We start from the raw sequence: 12,618 nt of genomic DNA, 5'->3' as shown, positions 1-12,618 counted from the left end.
GCTCCAAGGCATGTTTAGACGTGGCCATAGAAACCTCTCAAGGCAGAGCAAAGGGACATCAGGTCTAGTTCACTGACAATCCTCTGCAGCCACTTCTTACAAACATGCTCCCTGTGCTGGAGCAGAAACAACACACAGGCAGCTCTGAGAGACTGAGCCACAAGCTTGGGTACCTGCAGCTGCTGGAGCTCGTTTGTGTTGCTCTCACACTGGGCCTGCATGTCCTTCATCTGCGTCTCATGCTTCTGCTGCTGGTGCAGCCGTTCTGCTTTTTGCCTCTTCTCTTCCTGCTGTGCAAACTGGAAAAGAGAAAAGCAGGTGCCTGTGTCTCTCATCTCTGAAGCTGGTTAAGAGACTGACCAGCTTGCACTGCTATATAGGACAGAAACAAAGAGATGCCCCAAGGATGCTTCCCAACACTAGTCCTGACGAAAGCAGCTCCTGATGCCACAAAAGATAAAACCCTCCAATTCCCTGTGATGGGTTAGAAGCTTGGGAACAGCTGCTTTTTCCTGACTTCCCTTCTGCCAGCAGGCTAATGGCATCCTGCCTGTATCAGGAATAGTGTGGCCAGCAGGAGCAGGGAAATCATTCTGCCCTGTGCCCAGCAGTGGTTAGGCCATACCTGGAGTACTGTGTCCAGTTCTGGGCCCCTCAGTTTAGGAAAGATATTGAGTTGCTGGAACATGTCCAGAGAAGGGCAACAAAGCTGGGGAGGGGTCTGGAGCACAAGCCCTATGAGGAGAGGCTGAGGGAGCTGGGGTTGCTTAGACTGGAGAAGAAGAGGCTCAGAGGAGACCTTATTGCTGTCTACAGCTACGTGAAGGGAGGTTGTAGCCAGGTGGGGGTGGGTCTCTTCTCCCAGGCACCTAGCACAAGAGGACACAGTCTCAAGCTGCCCCAGGGGAGGTTTAGGCTGGATGTTAGGAAGAACTTCTTCACAGCAAGAGTGATTTGCCATTGGAATGGGCTGCCCAGGGAGGTGGTGGAGTGACCATCACTGGAGATGTTTAAGAGGAGGCTGGATGGGGTGCTTGGTGCCATGGTTTATTTGATCAGATGGTGTTGGGTGATAGGTTGGACTTGATGATCAAAGGTCTTTTCCAACCTGGTTAATTCTAGTCTAGTCTAGGCCAGCAAAGTACTTCCCCCTCAAGCAAGCCCAGGCTCAGCCCCGGTGCAAGACCTGCTTTATCTTCTCGCGCTGCTCAGCCGGGCTCCCGCTGGAGTGGATGTGAAGGCTCTTCTTGTACATGGCCATGCGCGTCTTGCCCTCGCTCCGCTGGATCTTGGGCAGCCGAGCTCTCTCCTGCTGCTGCCGCACCTTCAGCTGCTCCAGCATGCGCTGGTTGTACCGCTGCATCTGCTCCCTTTCCTGCAACGGCAGAGGGACAGGTGTCAGAGCAGGAGCGACACCTCAGGCCAGCAAGAATATGCTGAGGAGACCAAAAGAGTTGGAGAACAGATTCAGGAGTTGCATGGAGATGGCTGGTGACAGACAGCTCTGAGGGGACAAGAGCTGACAGTGGCTACTGAACATGCTGTGAAAGCAGAGGGCACTTTCCACCTGATCTAGCATGAGGTATCCCTGCCCATGGCAGGGAGATTGGAACTAGATGATCTTTGAGGTTGCTTCCAACCCTGACAATTCTGTGATCCTGGAAGGAAGCAGAGAAGACTGTGAGGTAGACCAGTCTTACTGCTCTGGGAATCCACTATCCCAGGTACCGGACAGGGACAGATTTCTAGCAAAGTCCCCAAATTTCACAACTGCTTCTTGTATGTCAAATGCAAACAGCACCAAATGCAAGCCCCAAGCAAGTAGGCTGACATGAGCATTATTCTGGCCCCTTTTCACCACAAATGACCAAGTCCCTTAACTCCAAACCCACTCTTTCCCACTTAAAGCCTGGAAGGGAAAAATCCCTTCACCCTGCTGATAAGCTAAGGAAGGTGCTAACCCTTCACCTTCTCATGCTTCCGGAGCAACTCATGCCTCTGGAGGAAATACTGGTCCTTCAGCTGCTGCTTGATAAGCTGGTGTTTCTCCTGTTGCTGATGCTCTTCAAGATCCCAGATGCACGCCTCCCGGTCTGAGGAAGAGAGCTGGGTCAGGAGACAACCCACCTTGGTCCCCTAGCTTGGCCACACTGCAGGAGCAGTGCAGCAGATGTGCGAGGTGATCGGTCACCTCCTGTTTTCCAAGGGAAATGGGGTGCAAACCAGGTTTGAGAATCATGCCTTGCACTTACGAACCCTAATGGGTTCGCATTTGTCAAGCCCTTTGCAGATGAAAGTGCTAAGTATTATTATAGCTAAACATTTAGACAGGATCTAGCAAGGCTGGTTTTTTCTACATCCTATCCTGCCAGCTTGCAACTCTGCCACAGCATCTGTTGTGTGGGAAGAGCCAGCGCTGGATAAACCCTTTGCCGCAGCATTTGCTTCCCTCCTTTGTAGCCTTTGCCACCCACCTCTCATGAGCTGCTGTTTTTTGTTCAGGCACTCGCGTTCCTTGTCACAGATCTCTCTTTTGTTCTGGGCAGTTATATTCTTCATGGCCAGCTCCAGGTCCTCCTTCTGCTTGGCCAAAAACTCCTGTTCCTGGAAGGAAACAGCGACACCACCATGAGCCCTCCTTCGGCTTCACCCTGAAAAGCATCTGGTGGTGTTTGAGGAGCTACCAGTCCTTCAAAGAGGAAGGATGCTTTTGCCTACTACACACTGGGAGCTGTGGCAGTCTTCTCTCAGCCTTACCATGGTTTGCTTTTTCTGGGCAAAGTCATCCATCTTTGCCTTCATGTTGCCTTTGCGCTGCTGCCGTGGCAGCTTCTCGACTTCATTCTTGACCTTTCGGAAGCGAAATGAGACTGATCAGCAGGCAACTTCAGGCCGAGAACAACCCCATGAAATGCTGCTACAGAGCTGCACCCCGGGAAGCACCCAAATACAACAAACAAAAGTAAGAGCTTCCTGATAAAACATAGAATCAACCAGGTTGGAAAAGACCTCAAATCCAACTGAGAGAGTCATTTGCTATTGGAATGTGCTGCCCAGGGAGGTGGCGGAGTCCCCATCCCTGGAGGTGTTCAAGAGAGGATTGGACGTGGCACTTTGTGCCATGGTTTAGTCATGGGGTCTGTGGTTGGACTTGATGATCTTTGAGGTCTCTTCCAACCTTGGTGATTCTGTGATTACCTAATACCTAACACCCAACTAAACCATGGCTCCAAGTGCCACATCCAATCCTTTTTTGAACACCTCCATCACCTCCCTGGGCAGCCCATTGCAATGGCAAATCACTCTTGCTGTGAAGAACTTTCTCCTCACCTCCAGCCTAAAATTCCCCTGGTGCAGCTTGAGACTGTGTCCTCTTGTTCTGGTACTGGTTGCCTGGGAGAAGAGACCAACCCCCTCCTGGCTACAACCTCCCTTCAGGTAGTTGTAGAGAGCAATAAGGTCTCCCCTGAGCCTCCTCTTCTCCAGGCTAAACAACCCCAGCTCCCTCAGCCTCTCCTCGTAGGGCTTGTGCTTAAGACCTCCCGCCAGCCTTGCTGCCCTTCTCTTCTCTCTCAATTTCTGCTATGGAGAAATGCTGAAACTCCCCAGGAAGAAACAGATGCAGAGAACCAGTTTTCCTCCATCCTGTCCCCATTTTCACCTCCTTCTTCATCTGCTTCAGCTGCTCCAGGAATTTGACGTGGTCCCGCTCCTGCTCCAGCCGGATGCGCTTGGCCTCCTCCCGCCGGCGCAGGGCATGGTCTTGTTCCATCTTCTCAATCTGCTGCTTCTGCTGCCGTTCCAGGTTTTCCAGTTCAGTGTCATAGAACTTCTTCTTCGCCTGTACAGAAAGGGAAGAGAGTTCAACCTCAGCCTCTGCTCTGCTTCATTTCCCTCCAAAAGTTTTTAAAAGAGGAGAGAAAGATTAAAAAAGAAAACTAAAAGAAAAAGGTATGACACATAAGGCTGTCCCTGCACGGATTGAGCCTCTTTGAAACACACAGAGGAGAGAAATTTCCAAGAAACAGACAAGGCACACAGCACAGAGTCAGCTCTAGCATGAGCAACAGGCATTTTTTTGAACTTCAATGCAGTTCAAGCTTTTCTCCCCTTACAATCTGATCTGCATATTCCCCCTGGAACCCATAGTGCAGGGCAAGTGTTAGCAGGCAGTAAAGCTCAAGCACGGGATAAAGCTCCACAGACACACAGCCCTTGTGGCAAACCTCCCCCTCCTTGTGAGCTGCTGGGATGGAGCACCCAGGTGTCAAGCAAAGTTGGTTGCAGACTGCTCCGGGGAATCACAGAATCAGTAAGGTTGGAAAAGACCTCAAAGATCATCAAGTCCAACCTGTCACCCAAGACCTCATGACTACTAGACCATGGCACCAAGTGCCACGTTCAGTACCCTCTTGAACACCTCCAGGGATGGCAACTCCTGGCCTGCATTAGGAATAGTGTGGCCAGCAGGAGCAGGGAGGTCATAGTGCCCCTGTACTCTGCTTTGGTTAGGCCACACCTTGAGTACTGTGTCCAGTTCTGGGCCCCTCAGTTTAAGAAGGACATCAAAACACTTGAGCGTGTCCACAGAAGGGCAACAAGGCTGGGGAGAGGCCTTGAACACAAGCCCTATGAGGAGAGGCTGAGGGAGCTGGGATTGTTTAGCCTGGAGAAGAGAAGGCTCAGGGGTGACCTCATTGCCCTCTACAACTACTGGAAAGGTGGTTGTAGCCAGGAAGGGGTTGGCCTCTTCTCCCAGGCAACCAGCACCAGAACAAGGGGACACAGTCTCAAGCTGCGCCAGGGGAGGTTTAGACTCGAGGTGAGGAGGAAGTTCTTCACCGAGCGAGTCATTCGTCATTGGAACAGGTTGCCCAGGGAGGTGGTTGAGTCATCGACCCTGGAGGCGTTCAAGGGGAGATTGGACGTGGCACTTGGTGTCATGGTCTAGTCATGGGGTCTATGTTGATAGGTTGGACTCGATGATCTTCAAGGTCCTTTCCAACCTAAGTGATACTGTGATACTGTGAACTCCACCTCCCTGGGCAGCCCATTCTGATGGCTAACAACTCTCTCTGTGAAGAACTTTCTCCTCGCCTCGAGCCTAAACGTCCCCTGGCACAGCTTGAGACTGTGTCCTCTCATTCTGGTGCTGGTTGCCTGGGAGAAGAGGCCAACCCCCTCCTGGCTACAACCACCCTTTAGGTAGTTGTAGACAGCAATAAGGTCTCCCCTGAGCCTCCTCTTCTCCAGGCTAAACAATCCCAGTTCCCTCAGCCTCTCCTCATAGGGCTTGTGCTTGAGGCCTCTCCCCAGCCTCGTTGCCCTTCTCTGGACACGTTCAGGTGTCTCAATATCCTTCTTAAATTGAGGGGCCCAGAACTGGACACAGTACTCAAGGTGTGGCCTAAGAAAATACTATTTTGGATTGTAAGAACACACACTTTTGTGTATTTGAAAAAAAGCCCTCATACAGTGTTTTAGAAACTATGCTTTTGAGAGCAGGGTCCAAGCAGCTCCTAAACATTGTGAAGTACAATGTCCACTTGCTAATTTCAGGGGTGTGGTATATCAGTTTTCCTGGAAGTGCTCCTGATGCCATTGACTTTACATGGAGCCCCAGGCAAACATGGTCCTACTGAGTTCAGTAGCATGAGCATACGGAAAGGGCAAAGGAAGAAGGTTCCAGGCTTCTGCACATCACACTCCACAATGAACAGGTCTCATAAATGAGAAGTGACTTGTGAAGACAGAAACTGACAGGCATGGTACATCAAGACTGCAGAAACACAACAGAACCCAGGAAGGAGTGATGGCTCCCTGCCTGCTGCAAGGAAGGGGATGGGGCTGTCAGGCACAGATGCTAGGTGTATTAATAAAGCAGTATTTAAAAGATGGCTCATGAAAGCTTTAAAGGGGTTTATCTACAAAATTACTTTACTTCAACAGAAGCTGCCCATGGAGGGACTAAGCATGTAAGCCCAGTTTATCTTTATATTCAGTTTGCACTCAAAGACTTGCCAGATTTCCTGCTGTCACACAGTGGCCACATTGCTTTCCTATTTGAAGGAATTTTTTGTGAAGTACAACAGCACTGTGAACTGTTTCTCACAGCAGCTGTGAATAAACATGCAACAAAAGATGACTGAAGAGGGAAAGCCCAGAAAAACCCTTCCTCTGCTACAGCCTACTGGGCAGTGGCAGCCAGTGCTTCCCAAGCTGCAGGCTGCAGCCTGCTTAGTCGCCCACAAAAGCCTCTGTCCCCCACAAACACATCATAGAATGGTAGAGGTTGGAAGTGACCTCCAGAGATCATTGGGTCCGTCCCCCCTGCCAAAGCAGGATCACCTAAGGCAGGCCACACAAGAACATTTCTAGGCAGGTTTTGAAAGCCTCCAGAGAAGGAGACTCCACAACCTCTCTGGGAAGCCTGCACCAGGGCTCCAGCAAGCTCACAGGAAAGAATTCTTCCCTCACGTCAAGACACAGCTTCTTGTGTTCCAGTTTGTGTTGGGTGCCCTTCATCCTATCACAAAGCACCACTGGAAAGAGACCGGCCCCTTCTTCTTGACACCCACACTGAAGATAATTGTAAACATGAATAAGATCCTGTCTCAGCCTTCTGAGACAGTCTTCTCTCAGCCTTTCCTCACAGGACAGATGTTAGACTCCCTTAATCATCCTTGTAGCCCTCCCATGCTTCCAATCCCAAAGGGGGTGCTTGGCAGCCCAGTTCCCCCAGCACTCCTGCAACCCAGAGAGCATCAGCCCGCAGGAGGGTTTGCAGGGCATCCAGAGAGGAGAAGCCAAACCAGCTGCTGCCCAGGAGCTTGCCCTCCCCACGTACTGCCATTTCTTGCTCGAAGCGCCGCAGCATCTGCTCCAGCTGCAGCTGGTGTTTGCTGTTGAGCTGGGCCTGGTTTCGGTGCTCCTCCTTCTGAAGGAGACGCAGCTCCCGCAGCTCCTGGCGCCTGCAGAGGGTTAAAATGGAGGGGGGAGAAAAGTACAGAGTGAGACGAGTTCAGAGGCAGGTGCCTGAGCAGAGATGGCAGAATCAATAACCAGAGCACTTCAGCAGGGAATCAGAGCTGCAGAGCCCCACAGCCCTGCCACTTGCTGTGAGCACAGGCAGGAGGTAAATGCCAACTGACTGACGTGCTCCTGGGCTCTGACACCAGAGCGCTGCAAGGAAGCAGGATATTAATTATGATAACAGTTGGAAACCCACCATTTTTCACAGGTAAGGTCTGTTGGCATCCACAGCTTCTCAGGCAAGCCCTGTCAAAGCCCCTATGGGGATTCTGTAGGGACTGCTCCCCAAGCCAGCACCCACAATACCCATTCTGCCACCTGGGTCACTGCACACTGGTCTTCACAACACAGCTCAGGCCAAGCTGGTGCTGCTCTGGCCTGGCCCCTGTGCCCTGCCTGAGTTCTTGCCCATGCCTGGGTGGCAGAAAGGGCAATTTTCCCAAATTCTGATCTATCTACCCTGGCACTGCATCACTCCCCTCAACCAGCTGCACATCCAGTAAAAGGCAGACTGCTCAGATGGTTGCATTTGAGCCTGCTTGCCATCTTCATGGCTGATGGAGCTGGCAATCACTGATATACCATGCAAGGGGAAGAGCAGCAGAAACTTCCCCACGCAGGATCCCACCATGACCTTGCCTGCTGTGCACTGGCCTCACACATCAAGCACAGCCCTCTTTGGGGGCTCTCCTGGGAAAAGTGCTTCAGAATGATTTCTTCTTCCACAACAAACTCAAGCCCCATTAAATCAGCTGCTGCAATATGATGTGCTCTCTTCTGATCTTGCCTTCAGATCAATACCAGGGCATGTTCCAAAAAAGCCAGGAACAAGCCCCTTAAGTGCAAATCCAGATGCCAGGAGAGCATAGCCTCAGAGAACTAACCAGTTCTCCCAAGAGGCGTTCAGGGACTTGAAGCTCTCCAACCCAAGCCCCTGTTCCTCTTCCCCCACCTTGCAGATGGAGCAGGCACTGTTTGAAAATTAAAAAGGAGCCACCACAGCTGAGGGTGGACCAGGGAAAAAGAAATTGTGTCTGGAAATTCCCTGTACATTAGTATCAAGCACCCCAGGTTTTATTTGGGTTATATACACTTCTCTCACAAAAAAAAATGAGTAGCTAATGAGCTTCTGCATGTATCTGATATTAGGGCTTAGGAGGATGCTGCAGGGACACACAGTATTTGGGATATTATATTCTCAGTGGGCTCCTCAGAGCAGCACAAATGAGCCCAGACATCAAGAAAAACAATTTGTATTTTAATTATTTTAAGGGTCTTTTCATTCCAGTGCTGCTACTGATAGTAAGGGAGCTAGAAACAGCATTTTCTCTTCCTGAGAATGGGTCAGGGAGATCTGAAAGCTGTAAGGTCTGCAAAAGAGTCATAAAGGCTTAAGCAGGCAGGGTACACCCATGAATATTAAGTGATACTCAAGGACTTTACAGTTCCCTTGGCCTTTCTGTTAATGAAGTCTGAGGAGATACAAGAACAAAAGGCAAATTTCTGTGCTTATTTTCATTGAGCCAGCACATCTACAGCCCTGGAGACACATTCAGTCATCCCAGAGGACGGAGCTGGCTCCAGCACAAGCTCCCCTCATCACAGCCTTGCTGCATCTTATCCCCAAGATGCGTGCCTCACTCCCTGCATGCAAACAGAGCTCAGCTTGCATGGATACAGCAAGCCCTCTGCCAGCCAAGGAAAGGCTGAAGGAAGTGGTGTGCACACTGGATAGCTGTCCTGTCCAAGTGGGACCAAGACAGACAATGAGAAGACTTTAGGTCCCCTCTGGATTTGCTTGTGGAGACAAAAGCCCTGCCCTGGCTTGGCAACCTGCCCTCTGTCCATCCCAGCAAGCCACTTGCCTGAGAAATCTCATCTCTTCATCCTTCTTCTCATCCTCACTGATGATCTTGGAGGTGGTGACGCTGACCTCTACTCCATCCACCACAAACTTGCGGGTGCGCTTCAGCGTCTTCTTGTGCATCTGGGAATCCTGAGTTTGGCAGGGGAAGAAAGGAGGAGGCCATGAAGCAGCTCCCTGGCTTGTTGCATGGGGTGCTACAGCTGGAAGCTTCAGAGCAGTTTTGATGTTGTTGTTGTCAATGAAGAACATAAGCAAGGTAACCAGACCGAGCAAAAATCATCAGCAGATTTGGGCCATTCCAGCCCTGCAGCCTTGCTGCCAGGCCACAGCACAGTGGCATTGCCCCCCTGCAAAAACCTGACTTGGAGAAGAGCCAGCCCACCACCTGAAGACCCTTCCTCACTATGTCCAACTAAAGCAAAGTCTGATGGGGGATGCTAGGACCCCCTGGAATGTCTGAAGAATCCACACAAGAAGCAGCTTGGAATGGACCTATTTAAGGCTCCTGAGCCATCTGCCAAACAGGTATCCCCCCACACACATCCCTGCTGGTGCAAGGAAGGCAAGGGCCCTGCATCAGGCTGGGGCTGCAGATGGAGCCACAGGGAAACAATCTGGCCCTGCCCAAAGGCTCAAAGGCTCAGCACTTATTTCCCTCTGGCCCTCATTATGATACTGCACTAATCACAGCCAGCTTTGAGGCCCTTACAGCGACCTCCACAAAGCACAGACCAGGCTCACTTTCATTAGCACAGGTAGGGACAAAGTGCCAGCAGCACTGTGTCCTCTTCCAGTAGTGCCACAGCAGGTCAGCATCCCCCTAGCAGGGTCAGCAGCCTAAGCCTGGCTGAAGGACTGCATTCAGGGACTCTACTTCTTTGGCAAAGAGAAGAAAAAATAAGTAAATGAACAACTTGAGCCATGCAGCCCTAGGGGGAAGCATAGTGGTGGAAGGAGCAAATGGTCCCACTGAAGTCCTCTTGCTCTCACAGTGATGACCATTACAGACACAGAAAATGCCAGAAGAGCTTCATGCAAACCTGCCAAGGCCCAAAGCAAGCTCCTGGAGAGCTCAGGTCAGAAAGGCTCTTCCTGCCCTAAACTGAATGAAAACAGCTGGCTAAAACTGCTGCCTTTTCCAAATGAGAAAATGCCACCATTCAGGTGTCTGTGCCAGCAGCAGTGCCCATCAACACCAAAAAGATAAGCAACTGGAAATGGTCTGGTAATGAAAGAGTTACCATAACTCTGCAGTTTAGCCTGTGATAAAAAGCACATAATAATTAATGTTTACAGCCGGAAATGGTTTAACTCTTTGCTGCTCCTCCTCTTGCTGCAACCTGCCTGGCAGGCAGCACACAAAACCCAGCAGCACACAAAACCCAGCAGCACCAGGAACATGAGCAAGGGCAGAACAGGGGAGTTTAATCCCACGAAGCTAAGGCTGGACAGGAAGCCTGGGTGAGGAGAGAGAAGTGCTGCCTGGTACCCTATGCCCATGCACACAGCTCATCGTGCAAACCACAGGCATCTTGCTCAGGGCCCTCCAGCTGCCTCACTCCTGGAGCTCTGCTTGAACACCTTGCTCAGAGAGATACCATTTGGTTTGTTCTGAGCATTCTCTCTAGTGGGGGAAATTCAAGCTGAGATCTAACATGACCATCTCCTTAAGACCTAGTCCTCTAAAACCCAAACAACTCCTTTCTCCTTCCAGGGGACCAGCTAGAGAGAACAATTACACATGTGGCATCGTATCCACCTTTGGCTGGCCTCAGAGAGACCAGGTGCCATGGGAAAGGCAGTGAGGAGGGGGGAATTGCAATGCAAGAACATCACACTCTCTCATTAGAGATCCACTCTGACTGGGGGCTCCTGTGGGGAATGTTGGCTCATGCTCACAGCAGGAGACAGAAGAGGAGGAAAATTTTTGCTGAGAATGGTTTTTGGGCACGTTTCTGTGCAGGGAAGCTATCACTCATGCAGGCAACTGGATAAAGATCTTGTGCAACACATTACTCTGCCCCCTCAAGTCACACATATTTCTTCTTCTGAAACTCAGCAAATATTATTCCAGTTATTTTGCCTCCTCCTCTGAGCCATGCTGACCTGGCCAACTCTGGCTCACAAGCATTTCCAGCCTCCAGCAGGCTTTAGTAAAAGCCAAGGAGCCTGGGAGGTCTCTGTGTGTGTCACTGCTGACACAAACCAGGCTAGATCTATGGCAGGTTGGAAAAAACTGAGAGAGGCACCAACTCAAATAAGCTTCCTCCTGGGGCTAGTTTTCTAGGAAAGAGCAGCAGAGTGATGGGCAATGGATAAAGTTCAGGAAATCACATTTTGGGTTTCATACTTGGTCCTTGCCCTGACTGTGTATGACTGCACAAGTCAGAGGAGTGGCATGGTTACTTCATGCTTCCCAGGAATCCAAAAAGAGCTACAAAACATCACACCTCCAGTAGATTTCAGTGTGCTGGGACAGAAGAGACATGTACCTGCAGCAGCTCCCCCAAGAGCTTCTCCTTCCCTTGAGGACATGCCATGTGCCCATGGCACAGCTCTAGGGCAGGAGTCCCAGAGATGGGGAAAACAAACCATCAAAGGCTTTGCCTACCAATGGCCTTCTTCCTGCCTTGCTGGTCCTGTGTTTATTTGTAGGTCTCCAAGCCTGGATGCCCACATTGCAAATGGTGCACTCAGCCTTTTCAGTTATCTCACCAAATAGCACTGGGGGAGGGGGCACCTGGGTGGTCTTCAGCAGACTAGGAACAACTCCTTTTCTCCTCCCATAAGGATCAAGTCCATCTAAAGCCTAGCATGCTGTTTTCTCAGGAACAAGTGTAAGGGCCTAGGGCTGAAGTGTGCACATGCACAGCTTCCCAAGGAAGGGGACTGAATTTCAGGGACTTGGCTAAAAAGGGAAACAAGCCTCAGTGCTTGTTAACAGGGAGCTGCTGCCCTTCTCTCTCCACACCCTCTGCACACCCCTCTCACCTTCAGGGAGATGGAGCCACTCTCTCTGTTGAGGGACAAGTCAGCAGACAGGGAGATGGTGAGATCCATGCTTTCAGAGGCTGAGGTGCTGCCAGAATCTGAGCCCTCTTTGGACTGGCTGCCAGGGAATGAAGCGGAGGGCTCCAAGCTCCCATTGGCAAGCTTCTCCTCTGTGAAGTTTTCCAGGTGGCTGCTCTCTGGTCGCTCCCCAATGCTCTTCCGCTCTTTGCTGCCTGGCCTGGGCTGCTTGTCCCCTTCTGTTGACTCACCCAGCTGTCCAGGCTGTGAGATGAGGTCAGGCTTGCCCTGGGTGGCTGAGGTGGCTGAGCTGGGACAGGTTTTTGTGGAGTGCTTGCTCTCCAGTTTGTCATTGTCACCGTTTACCGCATCATCTGGGACTTTATTGCTCTGTCCAGCCGCAGTCTCCTTGCCAGTCCCCACAGACCCATTCACTGCCTTGGGCAAGGAAGAATCCAGAGGCTTCTCCCCATCAAAACTCAGCTGACTGGCCTCAGAGGGGTCCCGCTTGTGCTTACCAGGGGGCTGGAAAGAGTGAAAGGAAGGTAGGTGTTGAGTGTTGCACCATTGCTTTAACAACTGCAAGAGCTGCAAGTCCTTATGATTCAGAGCAAAGTCACCCACAGATGGAAGGCACTAGAAGGAAATCTTCCCTTTTAGGACACCTGCCCTGGGGTACTTCACATACTTCTTTTTCCAGGTTTGCGGTC

At 51.0% G+C, this 12,618-nt stretch overlaps 1 protein-coding gene across 2 annotated transcripts in view; it reads right to left on the bottom strand.

Annotated features, from left to right (window-relative positions):
* Positions 1 to 12,618, bottom strand: part of STK10 (serine/threonine kinase 10) — a 54,559-nt gene that overhangs the window by 3,166 nt on the left and 38,775 nt on the right. Inside the window, exons 9-17 of one of the 2 annotated variants that reach the window (XM_068160144.1) lie at positions 11,891 to 12,433; positions 8,898 to 9,028; positions 6,848 to 6,971; positions 3,662 to 3,841; positions 2,758 to 2,850; positions 2,475 to 2,604; positions 1,969 to 2,093; positions 1,187 to 1,375; positions 174 to 299 (exon numbers count right to left, since the gene is read on the bottom strand). In XM_068160144.1, coding sequence (XP_068016245.1) covers positions 174 to 299; positions 1,187 to 1,375; positions 1,969 to 2,093; positions 2,475 to 2,604; positions 2,758 to 2,850; positions 3,662 to 3,841; positions 6,848 to 6,971; positions 8,898 to 9,028; positions 11,891 to 12,433 — 1,641 coding nt within the window. Of the gene's footprint in view, positions 1 to 173; positions 300 to 1,186; positions 1,376 to 1,961; positions 2,094 to 2,474; positions 2,605 to 2,757; positions 2,851 to 3,661; positions 3,842 to 6,847; positions 6,972 to 8,897; positions 9,029 to 11,890; positions 12,434 to 12,618 lie in introns of those variants that run through there. The other variant, XM_068160146.1, reaches the window with a different exon arrangement.

This window comes from Melanerpes formicivorus, unplaced genomic scaffold, assembly GCF_026170545.1.
Source record: "Melanerpes formicivorus ecotype bairdi unplaced genomic scaffold, bMelFor1.0.p_v2 SCAF_2, whole genome shotgun sequence".
Taxonomy (NCBI): Eukaryota; Metazoa; Chordata; class Aves; order Piciformes; family Picidae; genus Melanerpes; species Melanerpes formicivorus.
Note: the sequence above shows the minus strand (reverse complement) of the source record. Positions and strands in the feature narration are given on the sequence as shown.